The sequence below is a fragment of the Cetorhinus maximus genome, chromosome 1, assembly GCF_964194155.1.
Source record: "Cetorhinus maximus chromosome 1, sCetMax3.hap1.1, whole genome shotgun sequence".
NCBI classification, from domain to species: Eukaryota; Metazoa; Chordata; class Chondrichthyes; order Lamniformes; family Cetorhinidae; genus Cetorhinus; species Cetorhinus maximus.
This window is the reverse complement of record NC_135879.1, coordinates 28,250,945-28,271,004: the sequence shown is the minus strand read 5'-3', so window position 1 is coordinate 28,271,004 and position 20,060 is coordinate 28,250,945. Positions and strand designations below refer to the sequence as shown.

Genomic DNA, 20,060 nt, shown 5'->3' with positions numbered 1-20,060 from the left:
GGAATGTCATTAATGAAGCAGCTGATTTCCATTGACTTCAATTTCACTAGAGCTCCTTGATGCCACAATCAGTCAAATGCTGTCTTGATGTCAAAGACAGTCACTGTCACCTCACCTCTTGAATTCAGCTCTTTTCTCATGTTTGGACCAAGGCTATAATGAGGTCAGGAGCCGAGTGGTCTTGGAGGAACCGAAACTGAGCTTCGGTGAGCAGCGTAATTCCATTCGTAGGTGCCACTTGATAGCACTGTCGACAACACCTTCCATCATCTTGCTGATGTGTGAGGGCAGACTGATGGGGCAGTAATTGGCTGTTTTGCTTTTTATGGACAGGACATACCCACACTGTCGGGTAGATGTCAGTATTGTAGCTGTACTGGAACAAAATCCTGAACCACAAGTCTTCAATACTACTGCCATGATGTTGTCAGGGCCTTTAGCCTTTGCTGTATCCAGTATCAGCATTTCTTGAGTCTCGCGTGGAGTAAATCTTATTGGCTGAAGACTAGCATCTGTAATGTTGGGGAGCTCAGGAGAAGGGCGAGATTGATCATTCACCTGTTAAAATATTTGTTTAACATTTCTGCCATTTCCTTACTCTCCATTGTAATTTTTCCTGTCTCAACCTCTACTTTTGATACCCTCTTCTTTTTTCTCTACTTGTAAAAACTCTTACAATGTTTTATATTTGTTGCTAGTTTGCTCTTATGTTCTGTTTTCTTCAGTTTTCTTCCGTTTTATCAATATTTTGGTCATCCTTTGTTAGTTTCTAAAACTCTCCTAATCTTCAGGTTTACTACTCTTGAAAACATTTTAAGCCTCTTCTTCTTTGAATCTAATATTATCCTTAACTTCTTTTGTTAGTCATGGATGAATTGTTATCAGCAATGCTCACATCTCATGAACGAATTTTTAAAAATTCTATTCATAGTAGATAACACAAAAAAGTCAGAGGAACCAAGGATCTAATTAGAGTGAGAACTTATAGTAATTAAGAAAAAGTACTGGAGAAATTAATGGGACTAAAGGCCAATAAACCTCTCAACCAGATGGGCTGTATTCTAGAGCCTAAAAGAACTGGCTGCAGAGATAGTGGATGCATCGATTGTGATCTTCCAAAACTCTCTGGATTCTGGAATAGTCATAGTATTGGAAGGTAGCAAATGTAATACCATTATTCAAGAATGGGGGAAGAAAACAGGCCAATCAGTCATCAGGAAAATGCTTGAATCTATTTTTAAATTAGGCAGAGTCAACATGTTTTATGAAAGGAAAACTACAAAGGAATATAAACACGTTAAGTGAGTGGGGAAAAAATAGAAGATGGTGCATAATGTAGGGAGATATCAGTTTATTCCATATTGTAGGAATAAAAAAAACAGCATTTTTTTAAATTGTGAGAAACTATTAAATATTGGTGTTCAGAAAGATGTTGGAGTCCCTGCATACAAAGCACAGAAAATTGGCTTTTCTTGCAAGGGGGTTGGAGCACAAGAGTAAGGAAGTCTTGCTGTGGTTGTACAGGGCTTTAGTGAGACCACTCCAGTGTTCAGTTTTGATCTCCATATGTAAAGAAAGATATACTTACCTTAGGTAGTGCAATGAAGGTTCATTAGACTGATTCCTGTAAAAAGGGGTTCTCTTGAAAGGTTGAGCAGACTAAGCCAATATTCCCTAGAGATTAGAAGAACAAGAAGTGATCTCATTGAAACATATGCAATTCATAAGGAGTTTGACAGGGTAGATGCTGGGAGGTTGTTTTCCTGGCTAGGGAGCCCAGAACTAGCAATTACAGCCTTGGAATTGGTTAGGCAATTTGGCACTGAGATGAGGAGAAATTTCTTTACTCAAAGGGTTGCAAATCTTTGGAATTCTCTACCCCAGAAGGCTGTGGATGCTCAGATGTTGAGTACTTTGGAGAAAGTGATCAATATTTTTGAATGCAAGGGGAACCAAGGGATATGGATATATTACGGTAAGGTGGAGTTGATGTATAGAATCAACCATAACCTTTTTAAATAGCGAAGCAGGCTCAAAGAACTGAATGTTATACAATTGCTCCAATTTTTAGGTTCTCATAGACTTTCCTCCACTGCCCAATCCGCTGTGACTATTATGTACACTCCCTACTTGCCCAGTCCATTATGAACCCTCCTCCTCTGCCCTGTTATGTGCCTTTCTCCTCTGACCACCTAATTATGAATCCTCCTAATGTAACTGATCCAGCTCCTCTTCTGCTTTCTCCCTTTGTATCCTTGTTTCCTGCCCTATTATATATCCTCCTCACCTGTCCAGTCCCCTATGTCCCCTCCTACCTTGCCCACTCCATTATATACCCTGCTCACCTGCCATTCGGTTATATACCCTCTTCCTCTGCCCACTCCATTATGTACTCTCCACCTATTATTTACCTTCCTCCTCTCCCTGTTTAAATACCTTCCTCCTGTTATTGACTCCGCTCCTTCCTGCTTACTTACCTCACTCTTCTCTTCCTATTTAACCTCTCGTTATTATTCCACCTGACACTTCTCCGTTACTCAGCTCTCTCCACCATGTATTGAGCCTCGAGCCTCACTACGCACCTGCTGCCTGGCCCGGGATTCGCGCTTGCGCCGAGCTGCCTAACGGCTCTGACCGCCTGCCGTCTCGCGCCCCGGCTCCCTCCTCCCCTTTCCTCTCTCCCTCCCTCCCTCCCTTTGTGCATGTGGTGGCGGGGCGGCTCGACCTCCAGGTTCGGCTGCCGATTCCGCCCCAACACCTCGTGCTCTGGCACCACGCCCTTCCCTTCGTGTGGACGGACGTGCGGGCGGGATCGCTCCAGCTCCAGGTTCGGCTGCCGACTCCAAGCTCCTCCCCCACCCACCGACCGCCCGCCCCTGGTTGACGGTTTGAATCCTGACAGCCGGAGCACGTTGCGAGGCGACGCCGCCTCCCGCTGTCCTGGCGTCGGCACGGCGCGTGCGCAGACAAGTCTGGCGGTTATAAATGTGAGCCAGTGGAGATAACGGGGAAGGGAGAGTGAATCAAGAGTGGGGGCGGGGTGAAAGGCTTTAGGCAGCCCGGTGTCAGACGGCACAAACTCGCAGCTAACGCGCCGACAGATAGTGTAAGTAAAACAGGGAAGAGAGGAGGGGAATTAATAAAAGGAGGCTGAGCAGAAGGGATCTTGAGGTAAGTGGTCTCGCTGAGTATTTTCTGCAGCGGATCCGCAGTTACTCCATCTCCATTCATTACAGGACTGGACTGTGCAAGGTACAAGCTGCACAAAAAAAAACCCCATCGTGTTTAAGATCGCTTTTCCTTATTGCATGATGTTCAGGATTTTTTTATAGTTGCAAGTAATACAGCTAATAGTGATATGCACGTTTTTTAAAAAATAATGCAGCCATTGACAAGAATTTTAACATGTATTGCGGGGATTCCTGCACAATTATAAAATTTAGATTTTTTTGAGTGAAGGCAGATATAACCAGGATAAAAATAATGGGTGTTAATGTTAGTGAATGTTTCATTAAGGTAAAAACGTGCCTCTGGATGTTTTAACAGACCTTCAGGAGGCTATTGTCAAAGGCCTTAGGCCTCTTTATGCTGTATTTCATTTCACAGCCTATAGTAGCTGTGTATATTAAAACAAAAATACCAGTAAATACAAATTAAACCTAGTTTCTAATCAAGATGAAGACAGTGGAGTCTATATAATTGGTCAAATTATGTAGTTCAATCCTGTTGGTGATTAAATCCAAGTGACTGCAATTCTGTCCTTTGCTGTTCCCTCCTGACAGTCCCTTGCCCATTGGTGCCATGGTTTGGACTGCAGATTCAAGGTGTCGTCATCCAGTTGTTAATGTTTATCATTAATCTGCTGGCAATAATATGACCCATCAAATTGATGAAATTAACATTTACAATCCACTAATACAATAAAATGGACATTTGGTTTAGGTGTGTGCTTTAGTTGTTTACTGTATATATTTAGCTTAGCCAATTGCTGCTGTGATCTGTAAACAGAAAATGCTGGAAATACCCAGTAGTTACACAGCATCTGTGGAGGGAGAGAGAGACTGTCAGACAGTTAACATTTCAGGTCAGTGACCACACTGTTTTTCTCTCTGCAGACCTTACCTGATCAGTATTTCCAACATTTTCTGTCCCTACTTCAGATATTCAGCATCTGCAGTATTTTGCCTTTGTGGTACTGTGATCTCTAATTAACATTGATCATCTTAACTGTCAAACTTTGAAAATTTCCACAGCAACAACTATTCTAGTTAGTGTAATCAACAATCCAATTAAGCGTGGATGATGTGAAAACATTGTACTTTTGTTGCAAAACATAATTTTTTAAGGTATGAAACATTTGAATCTACTGATTATATTCTTGTAATGTACTAATACAATTGGTGTATTATGCAATGTTAATTGAAACTTTTTGTTAAGACTACTCATCAACCTTGACGATAATTTGATAGTTTCCTGGATCATGCATTCGAGGAGTTGGTCACGCCACAGCAATAAGAATTCAGGATCATAGCTGGTAAGCCATCCTGAAGAATAGGAAGAAGCAGGAAATGCAGGAGTCTTTGGGGTATCTGTGCAACTCTCAAACCAGTACTCAGCACTGGAGACTGCTGGGAGTGACGAAATCTTGAATGTGCAGTCCAAACCATGGCACCAATGGGCAAGGGACTGTACAGGAGGGAACAGCAAAGAATAGAATTGCAGTCATTATAGGAGATTCCATTGTTGGAGAGAGAGAGAGAGAGAGAGAGACGAGCATTTCTTTATCCACTGTTGTGAATCCTGCAAGGTGTGTTGCCTCCCTGGTGCCGGAATAAAGGATATTGCGGAGAGGGTGCAAAATATTCTGCAGGGGGAAGGGAGTGAACCAGAAGTTGTGGTGCACATTGTTTCCAACAACATAAAAAGGGCAGGTATTGAGGTCCTACGGTCCGGAAGGGAGTGAACCAGAAGTTGTGGTGCACATTGTTTCCAACAACATCGAGAAGGCAGGTATTGAGGTCCTACGGTCAGGTTTTCAGGAGCCAGGGAGGAAGTTTAAAAAGTAGGTCCTCAAGGTAATCTCTGGATCACTCCCAGTGACGTGCACTAGTGAGAGTAGAAAGAAAGATAGGGAGGATCGATGTGTGGCTTGAGACATGGCGCATGAGGGAGGGCTTCAGATTCTTGGGACATTGGGATCACTTCTGGGGAAGGAGGCACCTGTTTGATAGGGAAAGGCTGCACCTCAACAAGACTGACACCAATGTCCTCACTGAAGGGTTCACTAGTATAGTTGGAGAGAGTTTAGATTAAATTGGCCAGAGGTTGGGCCCCAGCTTATTGAAGTAGAAGAGAGGAATAGGGTGTATAAAGAAGTGAGTGATTGGGTATTACTAGAGAGGGCAGTAGTACCATATTAGATAGGAGCAGTCTAAGAAGGATTACAAGGAATGCAAGACAAGTTTAAAATGTATGTACTTAACACACAGTGTGGTGAATAAGGTTGGTGATCTACAAGCTCAAATAGTTGTGTGCGAATATGATGTAGTAGTAATAATGGAAAAATGGCTTAAAAAGGTGAGAACTGGACACTTAATAAATAAGCATATACAGTGTTCAAAAAAGATAGGGAAGGGCAAAAGGGAGGTGGGATGGTAGTACTGATTGGGAAGACGTAGTGTTAGTGTATGATCATACCACCATAAAAATTTATTGCGGAAAATTAAAGCTCATGGTATAGGGGTAACATATCAGCATGGATAGAAGATTGGCTGGCTGGCAAAAAACAGTGCGCGTAAATGGGTCTTTATCTAATTGGCAGGAGGTGACGGGTGGAGCCCCGCAGGGGTCTGTGCTGGGGCCTCAACATTTTACAATTTACATCAATGACTTAGATGAGGGAAGCAAAGGCATGGTAACTAAATTTGCAAATGGCACAATGATAGGTAGGAAAGTATGTTGAGTAGAAGACATGAGGGGCAGAATTGATTGGTCCAGTTGGCAGCGGCAGGCTTGAGCAGACAATATGGCAAGAAGCCCAAAAATCGATTTCACACTGTCGTGAAACCAGTTTGCGATCTCCGTTCTGCCTGTCAATGGCAGGCTGCGTGTCCTGCCGCCGCACGTCGGGTACCTAATTTCAAGACTTTAGCACTTCATTATAAGCCCTGCTCGCCGGAATCATCCCCCGATGTGTTTACAACTATACATAAGTGACGTGCACCTGGCGAGCTGCACTTCGCTTAGGACTTCAAGGTTTGTTTGCCTACCTTGCTTCGGGCAGCACTTGCCCTCATCAGTGCTGGACTTCGCAGGCAGTAGCACATCACTTTTAGGGGTTGCATGGGCAGGTCTCTACTTACTGCCCAGCTGTAAGGTGGGGGTGACTTTTCAATGGCTGCAGGCTAGGGCTTGCTTGAGAAAAGGGGAGAAGTGACCTCAGGAAAGGGAAGAGGCTGCAGGGCAAAGGCTTTACTGGGGAAGTGGGGGGTAATATTCCAGGGTGTGTGTGGGGGCACATGTTGATTTGTGCAAGTGGCCTCAAGATGGTGAGGGCTGAGGAGGCAGTCTCAGACGAGATGAAGCCAGATGGAAATGTGAGGGTTTGTGTGAGAGAGTGAGTGATGATTTCCCTTGAACTGGCAGTGATTGAAATGCAAGTGAATGTGTGATGGCCTTGTGAGTATGTGAGTTTAGAGTGTTGAGATGGTCGCCTTATCCTGGCGTCATGGATGAACATTCATCCTCTTTCTGCACTGGATGGCCAACCTCTTCTGTGCAACGTTGGCATTGACCGCCATTGCCATTGCTCCCCATGCTGGAGCAGTGAGATTGCTGGACCTCCTGCGGCCAGAGCTGGGTGGAGGACATCACGACAAAAAGGCATTCCAGTGACGAGTTACTGAACTCTCCTTGGCTTTCGGGGCCATGACTTCACTGGCACAGTGCTGGGCTGCAAGCATTGAGAACTGCGTGCACGGCTGCAGTTTAAATATGGCACCTGGAGTGAGGTAACAGTGTGGCGGGAGGTGGATGATAACGTGTGAAAACACGCCTTGTGGCTGGCAGATAAAACGTCGTTTTTTTACACCTGCTACTGCACTTAGTGCAATTCTGGGATGATTCCACCCAAGGAGTTTGCAGACAGATATAAATAGGTTGAGTGAGTGGACAAAAATCAGGCAGATGGAGTATACAAACAAGGAGCAGGAGTAGACCCTCGAGCCTGCTCCATCATTTAATAAGATCATGGCTGACCTGAAAGCAACCTGAAATTTGTGCCCCACCTATCACTGATAACACATCACCCCCTTGCTTACCAAGAATCTAGCCACCTCTGCCTTAAAAATATTCAAAGACTCTGCTTCCACCTTTTCAGGAAGCGAGTTCCAAAGACTTACAACCCTCTTGAGTGAAAAAATTTCGTCTCATCCCTGTTTTAAATGGGCGACCCCTTATTTTTAAACAGTGACCCCTAGTTCTAGATTTTTCCACAAGAGGAAACATCCTCTCCACATCCCCTCCACATCCACCCCATCAAGACCCCTCCAGGATCTTCTATGTTTCAATCAAGTCGCCTCTTATTCTTCTAAACTGCAGCGGATACAAGCCTAGCCTGTCCAACCTTTCTTCATGAGACAACCCACCCATTCCAGGTATTAGGCTGGTAAACCTTCTCCGAACTACTTCCAACGCATTTACATGTGGGAAAAAGTGAAGTTGTTCATTTTGGCAGGGAGAATAAAAAAGCAGAGTATTACTTAAACGAAGAATGACTGCAGAATTCCGAGGTGTAGAGGGATCTAGGTGTTCTAGTGCATGAATCACAAAAAGTTAGTATGTAGGTACAGCAACTAATTAAGAAGGCTAATGGAATGTTATCCTTTATTACAAGAGGAATTAGACATAAAAATAAGGCTTCAGTTATACAGGGCATTTGTGAGACCATATCTCGAATACTGTGTACAGTTCTGGTCTCCGTATTAAAAAGGATGTAAATGCGTTGGAGGTGGTTCAGAGGAGGTTTATTAGATTGATACCTGGAATTAGCAGGCTGACTTATAAGGATAGGTTGGACAGGCTGGGCTTGTTTCCACTGGAGTTTAGAAGAGTGAGGGGTGACTTGATTGAAGTATATAAGATCCTGAATGGTATTGACAAGCAGATGTGAAAAGGATGTTTCCTCTTGTGGATGAGTCCAGAACTAGGGGGCACTAAGGGTCGCCCTTTTAGGACAGAGATGAGGAGAAATTTTTTTCTCTGAAAGGGTTGTGCGGCTTTGGAACTCTCTGCCTCAGAAGGTGGTGGAAGTGGGATCAATGAACATTTTTAAGGCAGAGGTAGATAAATTTTTGTTCGGCAAGGGAACCAAAGGTTATTGGGGGTAGATGGGAATGTGGAACTCAACAAACAGATAGACCATGATCTAATTGAAGGGTGGAGCAGGCTCAAGGGGCCAAATGGCCTACTTCTGCTTCTACTTCATATGCTTGTTTGGCTGATCTTCAGCTTCAACTCCGCTTTCCTGCTCGCTCTCCATATCACTTGATCCCAAAAAGACCAAAAATCTGTCTACCTCAGCCTTAAGTATATTCAATGTCGGAGTGCCCACAACCATCTGTGGTAAAGATTTCCAAAGATTCACAACCCTTTGAATGATGAAATTTCCCTTCATCTTAGTCCGAAATGATCGGCCGCTTATACTAGGACTGTGCCCCTCTCCCCTGTATTCTAGATTCCCCACCCAGGGCAAACAACATCTCTGTTGACCTTGTCAAACCTCTTCATAATCTTGAATATTTCAATGAGATCACCTCTCAGAGGACAAGCCCTTCATCCCAGCGACCAACCCAGTAAGCCTTTGCTGTACCACCTCCAATGCAAATTATATCCTTACTTAAATGTGGAGACCAATACTGCACATAGTACCCCTAGATGTGGTCTTACCAAAGCTCTGTACAATTGTAGTAAGACGTCTTTATTCCTGTACTCCAATCCCCTTGCAAAAAAGGCCAGAAGTGTCATTTTTCTTCCTAATTGCTTGCAGTACATGCATGCTATTTTTGTGTTTCTTATACACCTACACCGAAGTCTCTCTGGACGTCAACATTAATAAATGTCATGCCTTTTTAAAAAAAATTAAAAATAACATTTTGCATTTCCATTTTAATAACCAAAAAGAATTCTTGCACCTCCCCGCATTATACTCCATCTGCCACTTGCTTAACCTGTCCATATCTCTTTGCAGCCTCTTTGTGTCCTCCTCACCGCTTACACTCTGACCTAGCTTTGTATCCCAGCAAACTTGGATATATTATTCTCTATCTCTTCATCTAAGCCGTTTATATAGATTGTAAATAATTGGGGCTCCAGCACTGATCCTTGCAGCATTCCACTTGTCACAGTCTGCCAACTTGAAAATGACCCATTTATCCCTACTCTTTGCTTCCTGTCTGTTAACCTATCCTCTATCCATGCTAATGTATTACCCCAAATATATTAACCGAAAAATCTTAACAACATGTGAGCAGGTAAGAAGAGGCAGGGTAGGTCCTAATTAGTGAAAAAGATGATATGTGCTTAAGAGGAGCAGGGCAAGACTAGAATTTTTAATATGTACTTTGTATCGGTGTTTATTAAGGAAGAGGATGCTGAAAAAAATGTCAATAGAAGTGGATATGGTAGAGGTAATGGGTGGGGTGAAAACTGATAGGCAGGGTGTACTGGAAAGGCTGGCGATGCTTGATAGTGGATAAGTCGCCTGGTCCGGATGGCTTGCAGGTTGCTAAAGAAAGTGAGGATGGAGATACTTGGGAGGTGCCAGAGGTTTGGCGAGTGATAAATGTGATACCCTTAAAGAAAGGGTTTAAGGACATTTCTAGTAACTACAGGCTGGTCAGTTTAACATTAGTGGTAGACAAGGCTGTTGAAAGGATTAATTGGAAAAAGATCAACAGGTACTTGGAGAGATTTGAATTGATTAAGGAGAGCCAGCATGGATTTATAAAAGGCAGATTGTGCTTGACTAATTGAATTTTTTGATGAAATAACAGTGAGAAGAATGAAGTGGATGTTGACTGTATGGATTTTAAGAATGTTGACAAAGTAGCACATTAAAGGATGGTTAACAAAACTAAGGCTCATAGAATAGGTGGGTCAGTATCTACTAGGGTAAAAAATTGACTTAAGGACAGAAAAAGGCTCAGGTCCCAGAGAACATGTCGTCTGACTTTGCATAGCTCAAATAAATTGGTTGACTGTTTCATTCTGTGAAATGCTTTGCGTCTTTGTGCTAGTCCATAATGGGAGGAGCAGAAGGGGGAGACTTGACCCTGCTTGAATTATGCCGTCCATCCACTGCATAATTTATGAACTATACTTGATATTCCTGACAATCAATATTCTTCTGCGCTCTTAGTTGGAGAGAATGAATGCATGTAGGCTATAAGGGGAAAACTTCATTAAATTTTGAATTATGATTTTATTTAATGCATGTTATTTTGAAAGTCAGTGGCACTCTTCATGGAATCCAATGCTGTAAAACAGTTTAAAACTTTGTGTTAAGCTATTCTTGTGTTCTTGCTTATTCATAATATGGATAATTTGACACTAACCTGCTTAGAAACCATGCTGATAACATCATGGTTGATTTTGGCAACTCAGCCATTTGAGGAGGGTGGGAGGGTAGAGACTGAAAGGAGGGCCACTGTTTTTGGAATGTAGGTTGGCAAGCCATTCAAAACTTTTTTTTTATAATGCATTATACTACTATGGAATATTCAGTATTAAAGAAATGTATTGCAACTCATCTTTTATTTTGTGCTATAATTGACTCTGTCCTCTGTTGTGATGTTAAATCATAACCTTACCAGACTGGTTAGAAATAACATTAGCTGTATGCTTGGTATGTGGTCTAGTGAGTAATGACTTTTTTTAAAAAAACTTTTTTTGCTTGGTGTACTTCATTATTAATGAAGGCTACATATTTCCTTTTGGATCTTGCTCCATTTCAGCATTGATACAATAGTTCATTAATTCCACTTTGGGTGCTTATTTCAAATTAGACATTGAGTGCCTGAGCTATACAGACTGCCCAGGAAGGTCCCACGTTCAACCCTGGTCTGCATTGGGTTGTTTAATCTCAGCTGTTGGAAGTTGGGTGAGGACCAAATAATGCTCTGTTCTCATATTTTTCCCCACACACTCTCTTTATAGCTGTATGAGTAGCAGAGCAGGCTATTCATGAATATGAGCGCTTACAGGAGGGAGCTATAAAGGAGTTGGTATCTTCTGGAGAAGAGGGAAGAAAATTGGTGCAATTCTTTTTTTTAAAAAAAAATGTGATGGTCATTAGTTCTGTATATTCCACACAGGTAAACAATCAATATGAGGCTGAAATGGGAACAGTTATTTCTTGGACTTTTGCTCATAGTAGCAGTAGTCTGGGCTGAAAATGATGATGACGAAGCAGAGGTGGATGCCTTGGAGATAGAAGAAACCAGCACTGTCAGTCAAACTACTAAGGATAGCAAATCTACAGTTCAGGTGAAGGTTTACTTTAAACACTTCTCCGAATGTGACTTGTGTTTCAGTATTGCTTGTTTTAAGGGAGAGGAGAATGAAGAATAGACTTTGTGGAGTTGCAGTTATTAAAATGAAACCTTGTTTTTGAATTCAAAATCTCTGCCTTTCCTAATATCCAGACAACTTCAATGAAAATTATCCAGTCTGAGAATATTGGATTAGCAGAAACTCTGTTGAATTATACAGCTTATGTTTTCATTCTTGCATTTATCATAAGGATGGCTAACTATACAGAAAAATGGGGGTATTTCCCTATTGGGCATGCTTCAGCATTGAGCAAATTGGGCATAGCTTGGCAAAATGCAGAATGGCCTCCAATTCTGGTAAGCCTCCAACCCAATCTAATCTAAGAATAGCATCCTCAACTGTGAAGTTTCAATTTCTCACATCTTTAATGATCTCCATGCACCGGTATATTTTAGTCTGGTGGTGAGTCTACTGCAACCTGAATTAATGTTGCCCAAACTTGTAACGGATTTTTTTCAGCTGAGAGAAAGAAAAGTTTTCCATCCCATCAGTCTGGACTAGCTCCATCATGGTCCCAAAAGGTTAAAAAATCGTTTTGAACCCTTTACCACCTATTCAAATCTTATATCTGAATTTTCTTCCACAGTGAAACTGATGTATATGTTTACAGCATACAAATGTCAGCCATGAGCTCCATCTAGGATGGGCAGTTTGAGATTCAGGCAGTGAGTGGGTAATCTGGATCCAGCTTTTGGTCAATTTTCTAGCAAGTTAAAAATGTGTTTATTTTAATTATAAGAAACTATTTTAAATAGCCATATTACTTTCTGAATTGTTATGATTAGAAAATGCAAAGTCCAAACTTGACATAAAAGGAAAGCATATTTATAATATAAACAATCTTTTGTCCCTATAAATAAAGTTTTTGTTTATTGTATACAAGTTATTGAAATTTACCTAAACTTGCAGGTAACATACAAGACACCAGTGCCTATTAGGGAGGTATATTTTACTGATACATTTGATCGTGGAAATTTAGATGGGTAAGAAGATCTTTTTTGTTCCAAGATTATTGAGAAAGATGCAATTCATTTAAGACATTTATTATTTAGCACTTTTTTTGGCTATGCTAATATGCTGATATTAGCATTGAATAAAAAATCATCATGGCACAAATGATTTTTCGCTCTTTTTCCTTTCTCATTAAAGATGGGTTTTGTCCAAGACCAAGAAAGATGATGCAGATGAAGATATTGCAAAATATGATGGTAAGGGTCATTTAGACTGTAGTTTTTATTTTCTCAATTAATGTGACTAATGTAACTGTTGTTATTTAGTGCTTCACGAGTAGCTAAGTTCTGAAAGTGGATGGATGTGTAATCATGAGATTCTATGTCTTGTGGTTTTAAATTGTTTACCACTAATTGTTGAAACATGGCTTAAATGAAGCTTGGCCGGTTCCAAAATTGGGGACCAACTGCTGAGCTGAATTTTCCTTAAGTTGTAAGGGAGAGAACTTTGTATAATCAAGGCCTAATATTCAAACTAATCCTACCTTACATCAGATCAGTTGAAGTCCTGGAAGTAATGGTCAGTGCATTGTAACTGGCACTATGGGATAGTGCCTACATTTAATTTAGTCATAGACATGCATGAGCAATGTAGCAGGGTTCTCTTGTGGTGTGCCATGCCACTAAAATCATTGCACAAAAGGTTTGCTTGGAGCATTGAAAGTATTTAATTGATGCTGGGGTCAGTAAATGGCACTTGCTCTATTTAACAAAAAGTTTACATTTTAAATTGATAATGAAAGGTGATGTCACTGCACAATGTATATCAGCTGTGGCTTAGTTGGTAGCACCCTCGTCTGAGTCACAAGGTTCCGGGCTCAAGTACCACTCCAGGGCTTGAGCACAAAAATCAAGGCTGTCACTGAAGGAGTGCAGCAGTGTTGAAGGTGTTGTGTTTCAGATGAGACCTTAAACCTGAGGCCCCATCTGCCTGCTTGGGTGGATGTAAAAGATCTCGTGGCATTATTTTGAAGAAGAGTTGGGGATTTCTCTCTGGTGTCCTGGCCAAGATTTATCCCTCAATCAACAACACAAACAGATCTTTTGGTTGTTATCCCATTGCTGTTTATGGGAATTTGCTGTGCACAAATTGGCTGCCGCATTTCCTGCATTACAACAGTGACTACACTTCAGTCGTGCTTCATTGGCTGTAAAGTGTTTTGAGATGTCTGGTGGTTGTGGAAAAGGCGCTATATAAATGCAAGCCTGCTTTTATTGTAGTAACAGCTATTTTAGCGCCTTAGAATAGGAACATAGGAAATAAGAGCAGGAGTAGGCCATTCAGCCCCTCGAGCCTGCTCTGCCATTCAACTAGATCATGGCTGATCTTCTACCTCAATGCCATTTTCCTGCACTATCCCCATCCCTTGATGACTTTAATAACTAGAAACCTGTCCAGCTCTTGGCTTGAACATACTCTCAATGACTGAGCCTCCACAGCCCTCTGGAGTACAGAATTCCAAATATAAAATGCTTCAACATGGGTTTGTGCTCTGGCTCCTCTAGAAGAAATCAAGACCTGGCAATAGGAAGGAAAGCACTTTATAGTAGAAAAATGCTACTGGCTGGCACTATTGGCAAATATTTGGGGATATGTCTCTTGGTTTACCCTGGTTCATGGAAACCTGAAAATAAAAAGAATGATGTAACTTCCAAATAAAAATACACTTTCTACTGTGCGATATTCCAGTACGTAGTTCTGTACTTTAGTATTTTCTGTCTATCTTATCTTAAAATGTCTTATCTCATGACCAGGCCCCAATCTTTGTTACATAAATAGCCTTTCTTTATGTAGCCTTGAGATTTAGTTTGTTCCACGAACTATGTACGCTCAGTGTTTTTCAGTGAAATGTATAAAATTCTTAGAGGGCTTGACAGGGTAGATGCTAAGAGGCTGTTTTCCTCTTATGGAACATTTAGAGATAGGGGACCTGGTCAGCCATTTAGGGCTGAGATGAGAAATTTCTTCGATCTTTGGTATTCTCTACCTGCAGAGAGCTGTGTATGTTCAGTTGCAGAATATATTCAAGGCTGAGATCAATATATTTTTATATATTTCTAAGGGATATGGGGATCAGGTGGGAAACTAGAATTGAGATGGAAGAAAAAACATTTATCTAATTAAATAGCAAAGCAATTTTGAGGAGCGCTATGGTCTACTCCTGCTCCTATTTCTTATGTTCTTAGCTAGGTTCCTGGCCATAGCTGTGTCCACTGAAAGTGTAGAACAGAGGAAAGGATGGAAAATTAACAGGTAAATTCTGATTTCATGTGTCTTGGCCAAGAGAACTTCGAGCAGATCACCTGCCAGTATGGCTACAGCTTTCCTGTGATAAGCACTTTCCTATGAAGGTGCACCTGAGATTAAGGGCTTAGCTGTTTAAGTCCTCATATCCATGAATTTGTATTTTAATAATTCTCCCTTAAATTAGGGAGGACTCATATCATGTAACTTGAGCCTGCAAATGTCAAATGCATGCTCTATTTACATGCCTCCTTATTTAGCAGAACATAGTTTAAAATAAAGCTACTCATGTTCTACATATTATGCCACAGCATCAGAACATTATAGTGCTACATTCAAAGCAGATTATTAAATATGAAGTACATTTTTATTTAATTTATAATAGTCTAGCCTGTCAACTTTCTTTTTCTTGCCTTTTGTAGGAAAATGGGCAGTAGAGGAGTTGATGGAAAACACAGTGCCTGGTGACAAAGGTTTGGTGCTGAAGTCAAAAGCAAAGCACCATGCAATTTCAGCTCCACTGAAGAAACCTTTCCTGTTCAAAGGTGAACCTTTAATTATCCAGTAAGTACCTATTTGGTCATCTTTGAAGGGGAATTACAAGATAATTTATAAAGTTAACAATGCAATATTGCATGTCTGACATTATTTGATTTTCATTTACACATATTGTACAAAAACCATGAGGTGAAACTGCGAAAATATTTTAAGGTTTAGTTTTGCTACTTTATATCTGATCAAAATTGGAAAATAATTAATCATGCTAAATTGTAAGCCTAAAAATTTGAAGAAGATAAAATGTGTCTACATGTGTTCATCAATCAGTTGATTTATATACTCACCTGATGAAAGAATTGTCTGGAAGTGGACTGTTATAGTTTTGTGTGTAAACCAAAGGTTGCTTTGCATTGGCCTGAGAGGGGTATTTGTGCTTCCAAAAACCCCAATATTAATTTGACAAAATTATTGGCCTGTAACTTCCAAGTGCCCCAGCATCTGATTTGGGGGTATCCCAAAGAGGCGCTGGGGAATCCCTCTGGAAAGTTCCCAGGTAAGGGTTTGCACGGCAATTGCCCAGAAGTGCACACTTCCTTGGGACAATTGCACTACACTGGGGACCATCTGAAAATGTGGTTTAAATCACAAACTTCGGGTGGTTCTGCCAGGGTTATACAAATAGTTACTCAGAAAACATTAGAATTAAAACCTATTCTAACTTCTGAATAACTATTGTAAAGACCCAGACCGACCCCATGGGACTTCCCTGACCTCCGATGCCCCCCCACCCCCTGGACCTTCGACTGACCTCCGCCCCCAACTTCGGACATCCTACTCCCCGTGGACTTCCAACCTCTCATCCCCCCCCAAAGCAGCTCCGGCGAAGCGTCAACGTAATTTTCAAGACCAGGTAAGTGTGTATTTATTTCTTTTAATCATACGGGCCAACACTTTCTGATGCTAATCGGAAGTTATGGTCCATTAAAATAGTTTGCTAAGATAAGACAATCCAGTGAATTTACATTGGAGTTGCTGGTAGCTGCAGAAGATCCAAAGTCAGGAATTGGCAGTGCAAGCACTCGTCTAAGGTCAGCATAAAAGCAGATTTAGATTGTCAGCAGCTCCAAGAATTTCTGGGTTTGCTTTTTTTTGTCTGAAAGAATTTCAAGTTGCTTGCTGAAAAATCAAATTCCGGTTCCCTAGTGCTATAATAGCTTTGGTACTGAAAATGCTGGGCTAATATATGTAAATTCAATAGGGAGTTTGGCAGAACGAAAAAAAAGTACAATGCTTTAGTCATTTACAAGTTTTTAAAAATGCAGTGAAAGCATAGAATTGACAGGTAGGATGGTTTCTGTACTGTTCACCCAAGTTTGGATATCAAACGCTACCCCTAACGTGGTTTAAGTTGAAACAAAAACAAAAATAGCTGGAAAAACTCAGCAGGTCTGACAGCATCTGTGGAGAGGAACACAGTCAACATTTCGAATCCATATGACTTCATCAGACTGTTCTGATGAAGAGTCACATGGACTCGAAACGTCGACTGTGTTCCTCTCCGCAGATGCTGTCAGACCTGCTGAGTTTTTCCAGCTATTTTTGTTTCAGATTTCCAGCATCTGCAGTATTTTGCTTTTATCTTAGTGGTTTAAGTTGAATTGGCTCTCCTGGTGGCAAGATGTTCAGAGGGGAGGGTAGTTCTGTCACGAGGTTATGTCTCTTCATTTTTGAAAATATGATTTTTCAAATTTCAACTGACTGTAAATTTTGTAATTTGAACTGTTTAAAAATGAAAGTTCCAAGGTGGAAGATGAAAAACAAACAAGACTCCTCGTAAGTGTGAAGAGAGAGACATTTCCTGTAATCTAGACATCTTTCGAAACTGGTAACTGTCTAAAGAAGATACCTTTCCACCAGAGTGCCAAGGTGTTGGTAAAGGGTATTAAGAGGGTACATGCCCATCCCCTTATACCATGTGCAACTGGAGGGCAACCTTGTGTCAGGAGCAGTGACTGTGGGAGTCATTCCCTGTTTGCCTGTGGATGGGGTCAACATGCTCCTCAGCAATGACCTGGCAGGATCAAAAGTGATAGCATCCCCAGTAGTCTCAGAGAAATCAACCGAGGTCAGGGACACAGAACAGCTGCAGGAGAAAGTGCCTGGCATTGGGAAATGTTAAGGCTGGCACACGAAATCCCGAAGGCAGGGTATATTGGTATGTGGGGAAAAACCCAAACCCGCATCAGCCAGCATTTTCGCTGACCACTTTCTCAAGGATGTAGTAAGGTTTTGCAGAACCTGTGGCACCTGCCAGGTTGTGGGAAAACCCCAGCCTGCAATAAAACCTGCACCTATGATTCCCATGCCTGCTTTTGGGCAACTATTCAGCAAGGCACTAGCGGACTGTGTGGGGCCCCTACCCGAAACAAGAGGGAGCTACCAGTTTATCCTCACCATCATGGATGTGGCTACCTGCTTCCCAGAGAACGTTCCCCTGGAAACCATATCTGCCAAAACGGTGGTAGGGGAATTAATACAATTCCTTACAGGTATGGACTGCTCACGAAGATCCAGTCAAATCAGGGCTCACATTTCATGTCCCAGATATTCCAGGAAGTTATGGGTAACCAGGGTGTGACCCAACAGAAGCCTATTGCCCACAGCCACAGTGGGTGCTAGAACAGTACCACCAGATCCTAAAAACAATGATCAGGGCATACTGCCATGAGTACCCCCATGACTGGGATAAAAGACTAGGTTTTCTTCTGTTTGATACCAGAGAATCACCCCAATAAGTCCACCGGTTTTACTGAGTTTGAATTGGTTTATGGACACCAGAGGTCCTCTGAAACTAATCAAGGAGAGATTTTTAGAACAGAAGGAGGAAGTCTCCATGTTGGACCAAGTAACGGTGTTCTATGAGTGACTCAAGAGCCTGTGATGTGGCTTGAGAATACTTAAAAAATCTCCCAAACAGCTATGAAAAAACAGGTAGACAAACATGCCAGAGCCCGAACCTTTCAACTAGGAGACAACGTGCTAGTGCTCCTACGAATACTATGTAAACTCTTTGAAGTCCGGTTCAGTGGCCCCTACAGATTAGCAAAGAAGCTTGGGGAGGTAAACTACCTAATTGACATTGCAGACCACAGGAAAAAGGAAAGACTGTGTCATGTCAGCAAAATCACAGCCAAGAAGGGGACAAAGCAGGTGACGGTCTGTCCAAGAACAATGGACCTACAGGATGAGAGAAACAGGATGATTTGGAGGGAGAAGTGCTCATGCTCAAGCTGAATGGCTCTGCAATGACTACCGAAAGGTAAATGCAGTGACCAGAGCTACCTCCTACCCTATTCCCCACCTGGAAAACTGCACAGATAGGGTAGGGAATGCAGTCTACATTACAAAAATAGATTTATTCCGGGGACGCTGACAGGTTCCCTTGACTGTTTGCGCAAAGAAAATCTCTGCATTCTGGCTCCAGATGGGTTATATCAGTGTCGAGTCATGCCATTTGGGCTCAGAAATGCCCCAGCCACCTTTCAAAGGCTGATGAACCAGGTAGTCACAGGCTTGTCCATTTGTGTAGTGTACCTTGACAACCACCTAGTGTACAATGACATCTGGGAAACTCCGAACAACTGGAAGCCCTCTTCCAGAAATTATTCAGCTGACCTTGTGATCAATCTCGCAAAGAGCGAGTTCACTAAGGCACAGGTGACCTACCTAGGACATGTGGTGGGTCAAGGACAAGTACTGCCCAGAGCTGCAAAGGTACAAGCAGTAGTACACTTTCCTATTCTCGCAACAAAAGGGGAAATCATGAGATTTTTAGGGATGCGTGGGTTCTTCTGCAAGTTCATCCCAAACTTCAGCACTTTAGCTGTCCTGCCTATAGACCTACTGCAGAAAAAAACAAAACTAGTATGGACTAAGAAATGTCAAGCTTTCGAAGCTGAAATCCGCTTTAATAAATGAACGAGTACTAGCAGCTCCAGACTTTAACCAAGCATTTAAAGTAGCCATCGATGCTAGTGACCACTAGGTAGGGGCTGTCCTCCTCAGGAGTACGAATCAGGAATAGAGAAACCAATCAGATAGTTCTCCAAAAAAACTGAGCAAACATCAGAAACTGTGTTCCACAGTAGTAAAAGAAACCCTATGTTTATTACTGGCTCTCAAACACAGATGTATGTCCAAAATGGATACAGGGAGATCACAGTCTATACTGACTACAACATTTGTGGAGAAAATTTAGAACTTTTAAAACAATGTTATTCTGTTGGAGTTTGTTTCTCTTACCATGGCACCTAAGAAAAAAATCACCCACATTACAGGGAAATCGAATGGGATTGCGGACGCCCTGTCCAAACTTAAGAGACTCAGTTAGAGCTGATGGGTTAATCCAGATTGAAGCTAAGAGAGTTAATGGAAGTGATTGTGTTTCATTTTTTTGTAGCTTGTGTTTTTATACTTAGTAATGAAACGAGAATGAATCTCATTTCATTTTTTATGTGATGGGGAGGTGTCAAGTCTGTGCCCTTTTTTATTTTTGAAAATATGGTCTTTCAACTGACTGGAAATTTTGTAATTTGAACTTGAGATAGAGCAAACTGCTTAACAATGCAAGGCCACGCTCCAAGGTGAAGGTGAGAAACAAACATATCACTCAGGAGCGTGAACAGAGACACATTTCT

At 41.7% G+C, this 20,060-nt stretch overlaps 1 protein-coding gene across 3 annotated transcripts in view; it reads left to right on the top strand.

Annotated features, from left to right (window-relative positions):
• The first annotated feature begins 2,968 nt into the window (after window positions 1-2,968).
• LOC144678927 (calnexin-like) overlaps window positions 2,969-20,060 on the top strand; it is a 53,682-nt gene continuing 36,590 nt past the window's right edge. Inside the window, exons 1-5 of one of the 3 annotated variants that reach the window (XM_078539028.1) lie at window positions 2,969-3,106; window positions 11,373-11,544; window positions 12,520-12,593; window positions 12,760-12,818; window positions 15,288-15,429. In XM_078539028.1, coding sequence (XP_078395154.1) covers window positions 11,386-11,544; window positions 12,520-12,593; window positions 12,760-12,818; window positions 15,288-15,429 — 434 coding nt within the window. In that variant the 5' untranslated portion in view covers window positions 2,969-3,106; window positions 11,373-11,385. Of the gene's footprint in view, window positions 3,253-11,372; window positions 11,545-12,519; window positions 12,594-12,759; window positions 12,819-15,287; window positions 15,430-20,060 lie in introns of all 3 variants that reach the window. The other 2 variants (XM_078539037.1, XM_078539046.1) reach the window with 2 other exon arrangements.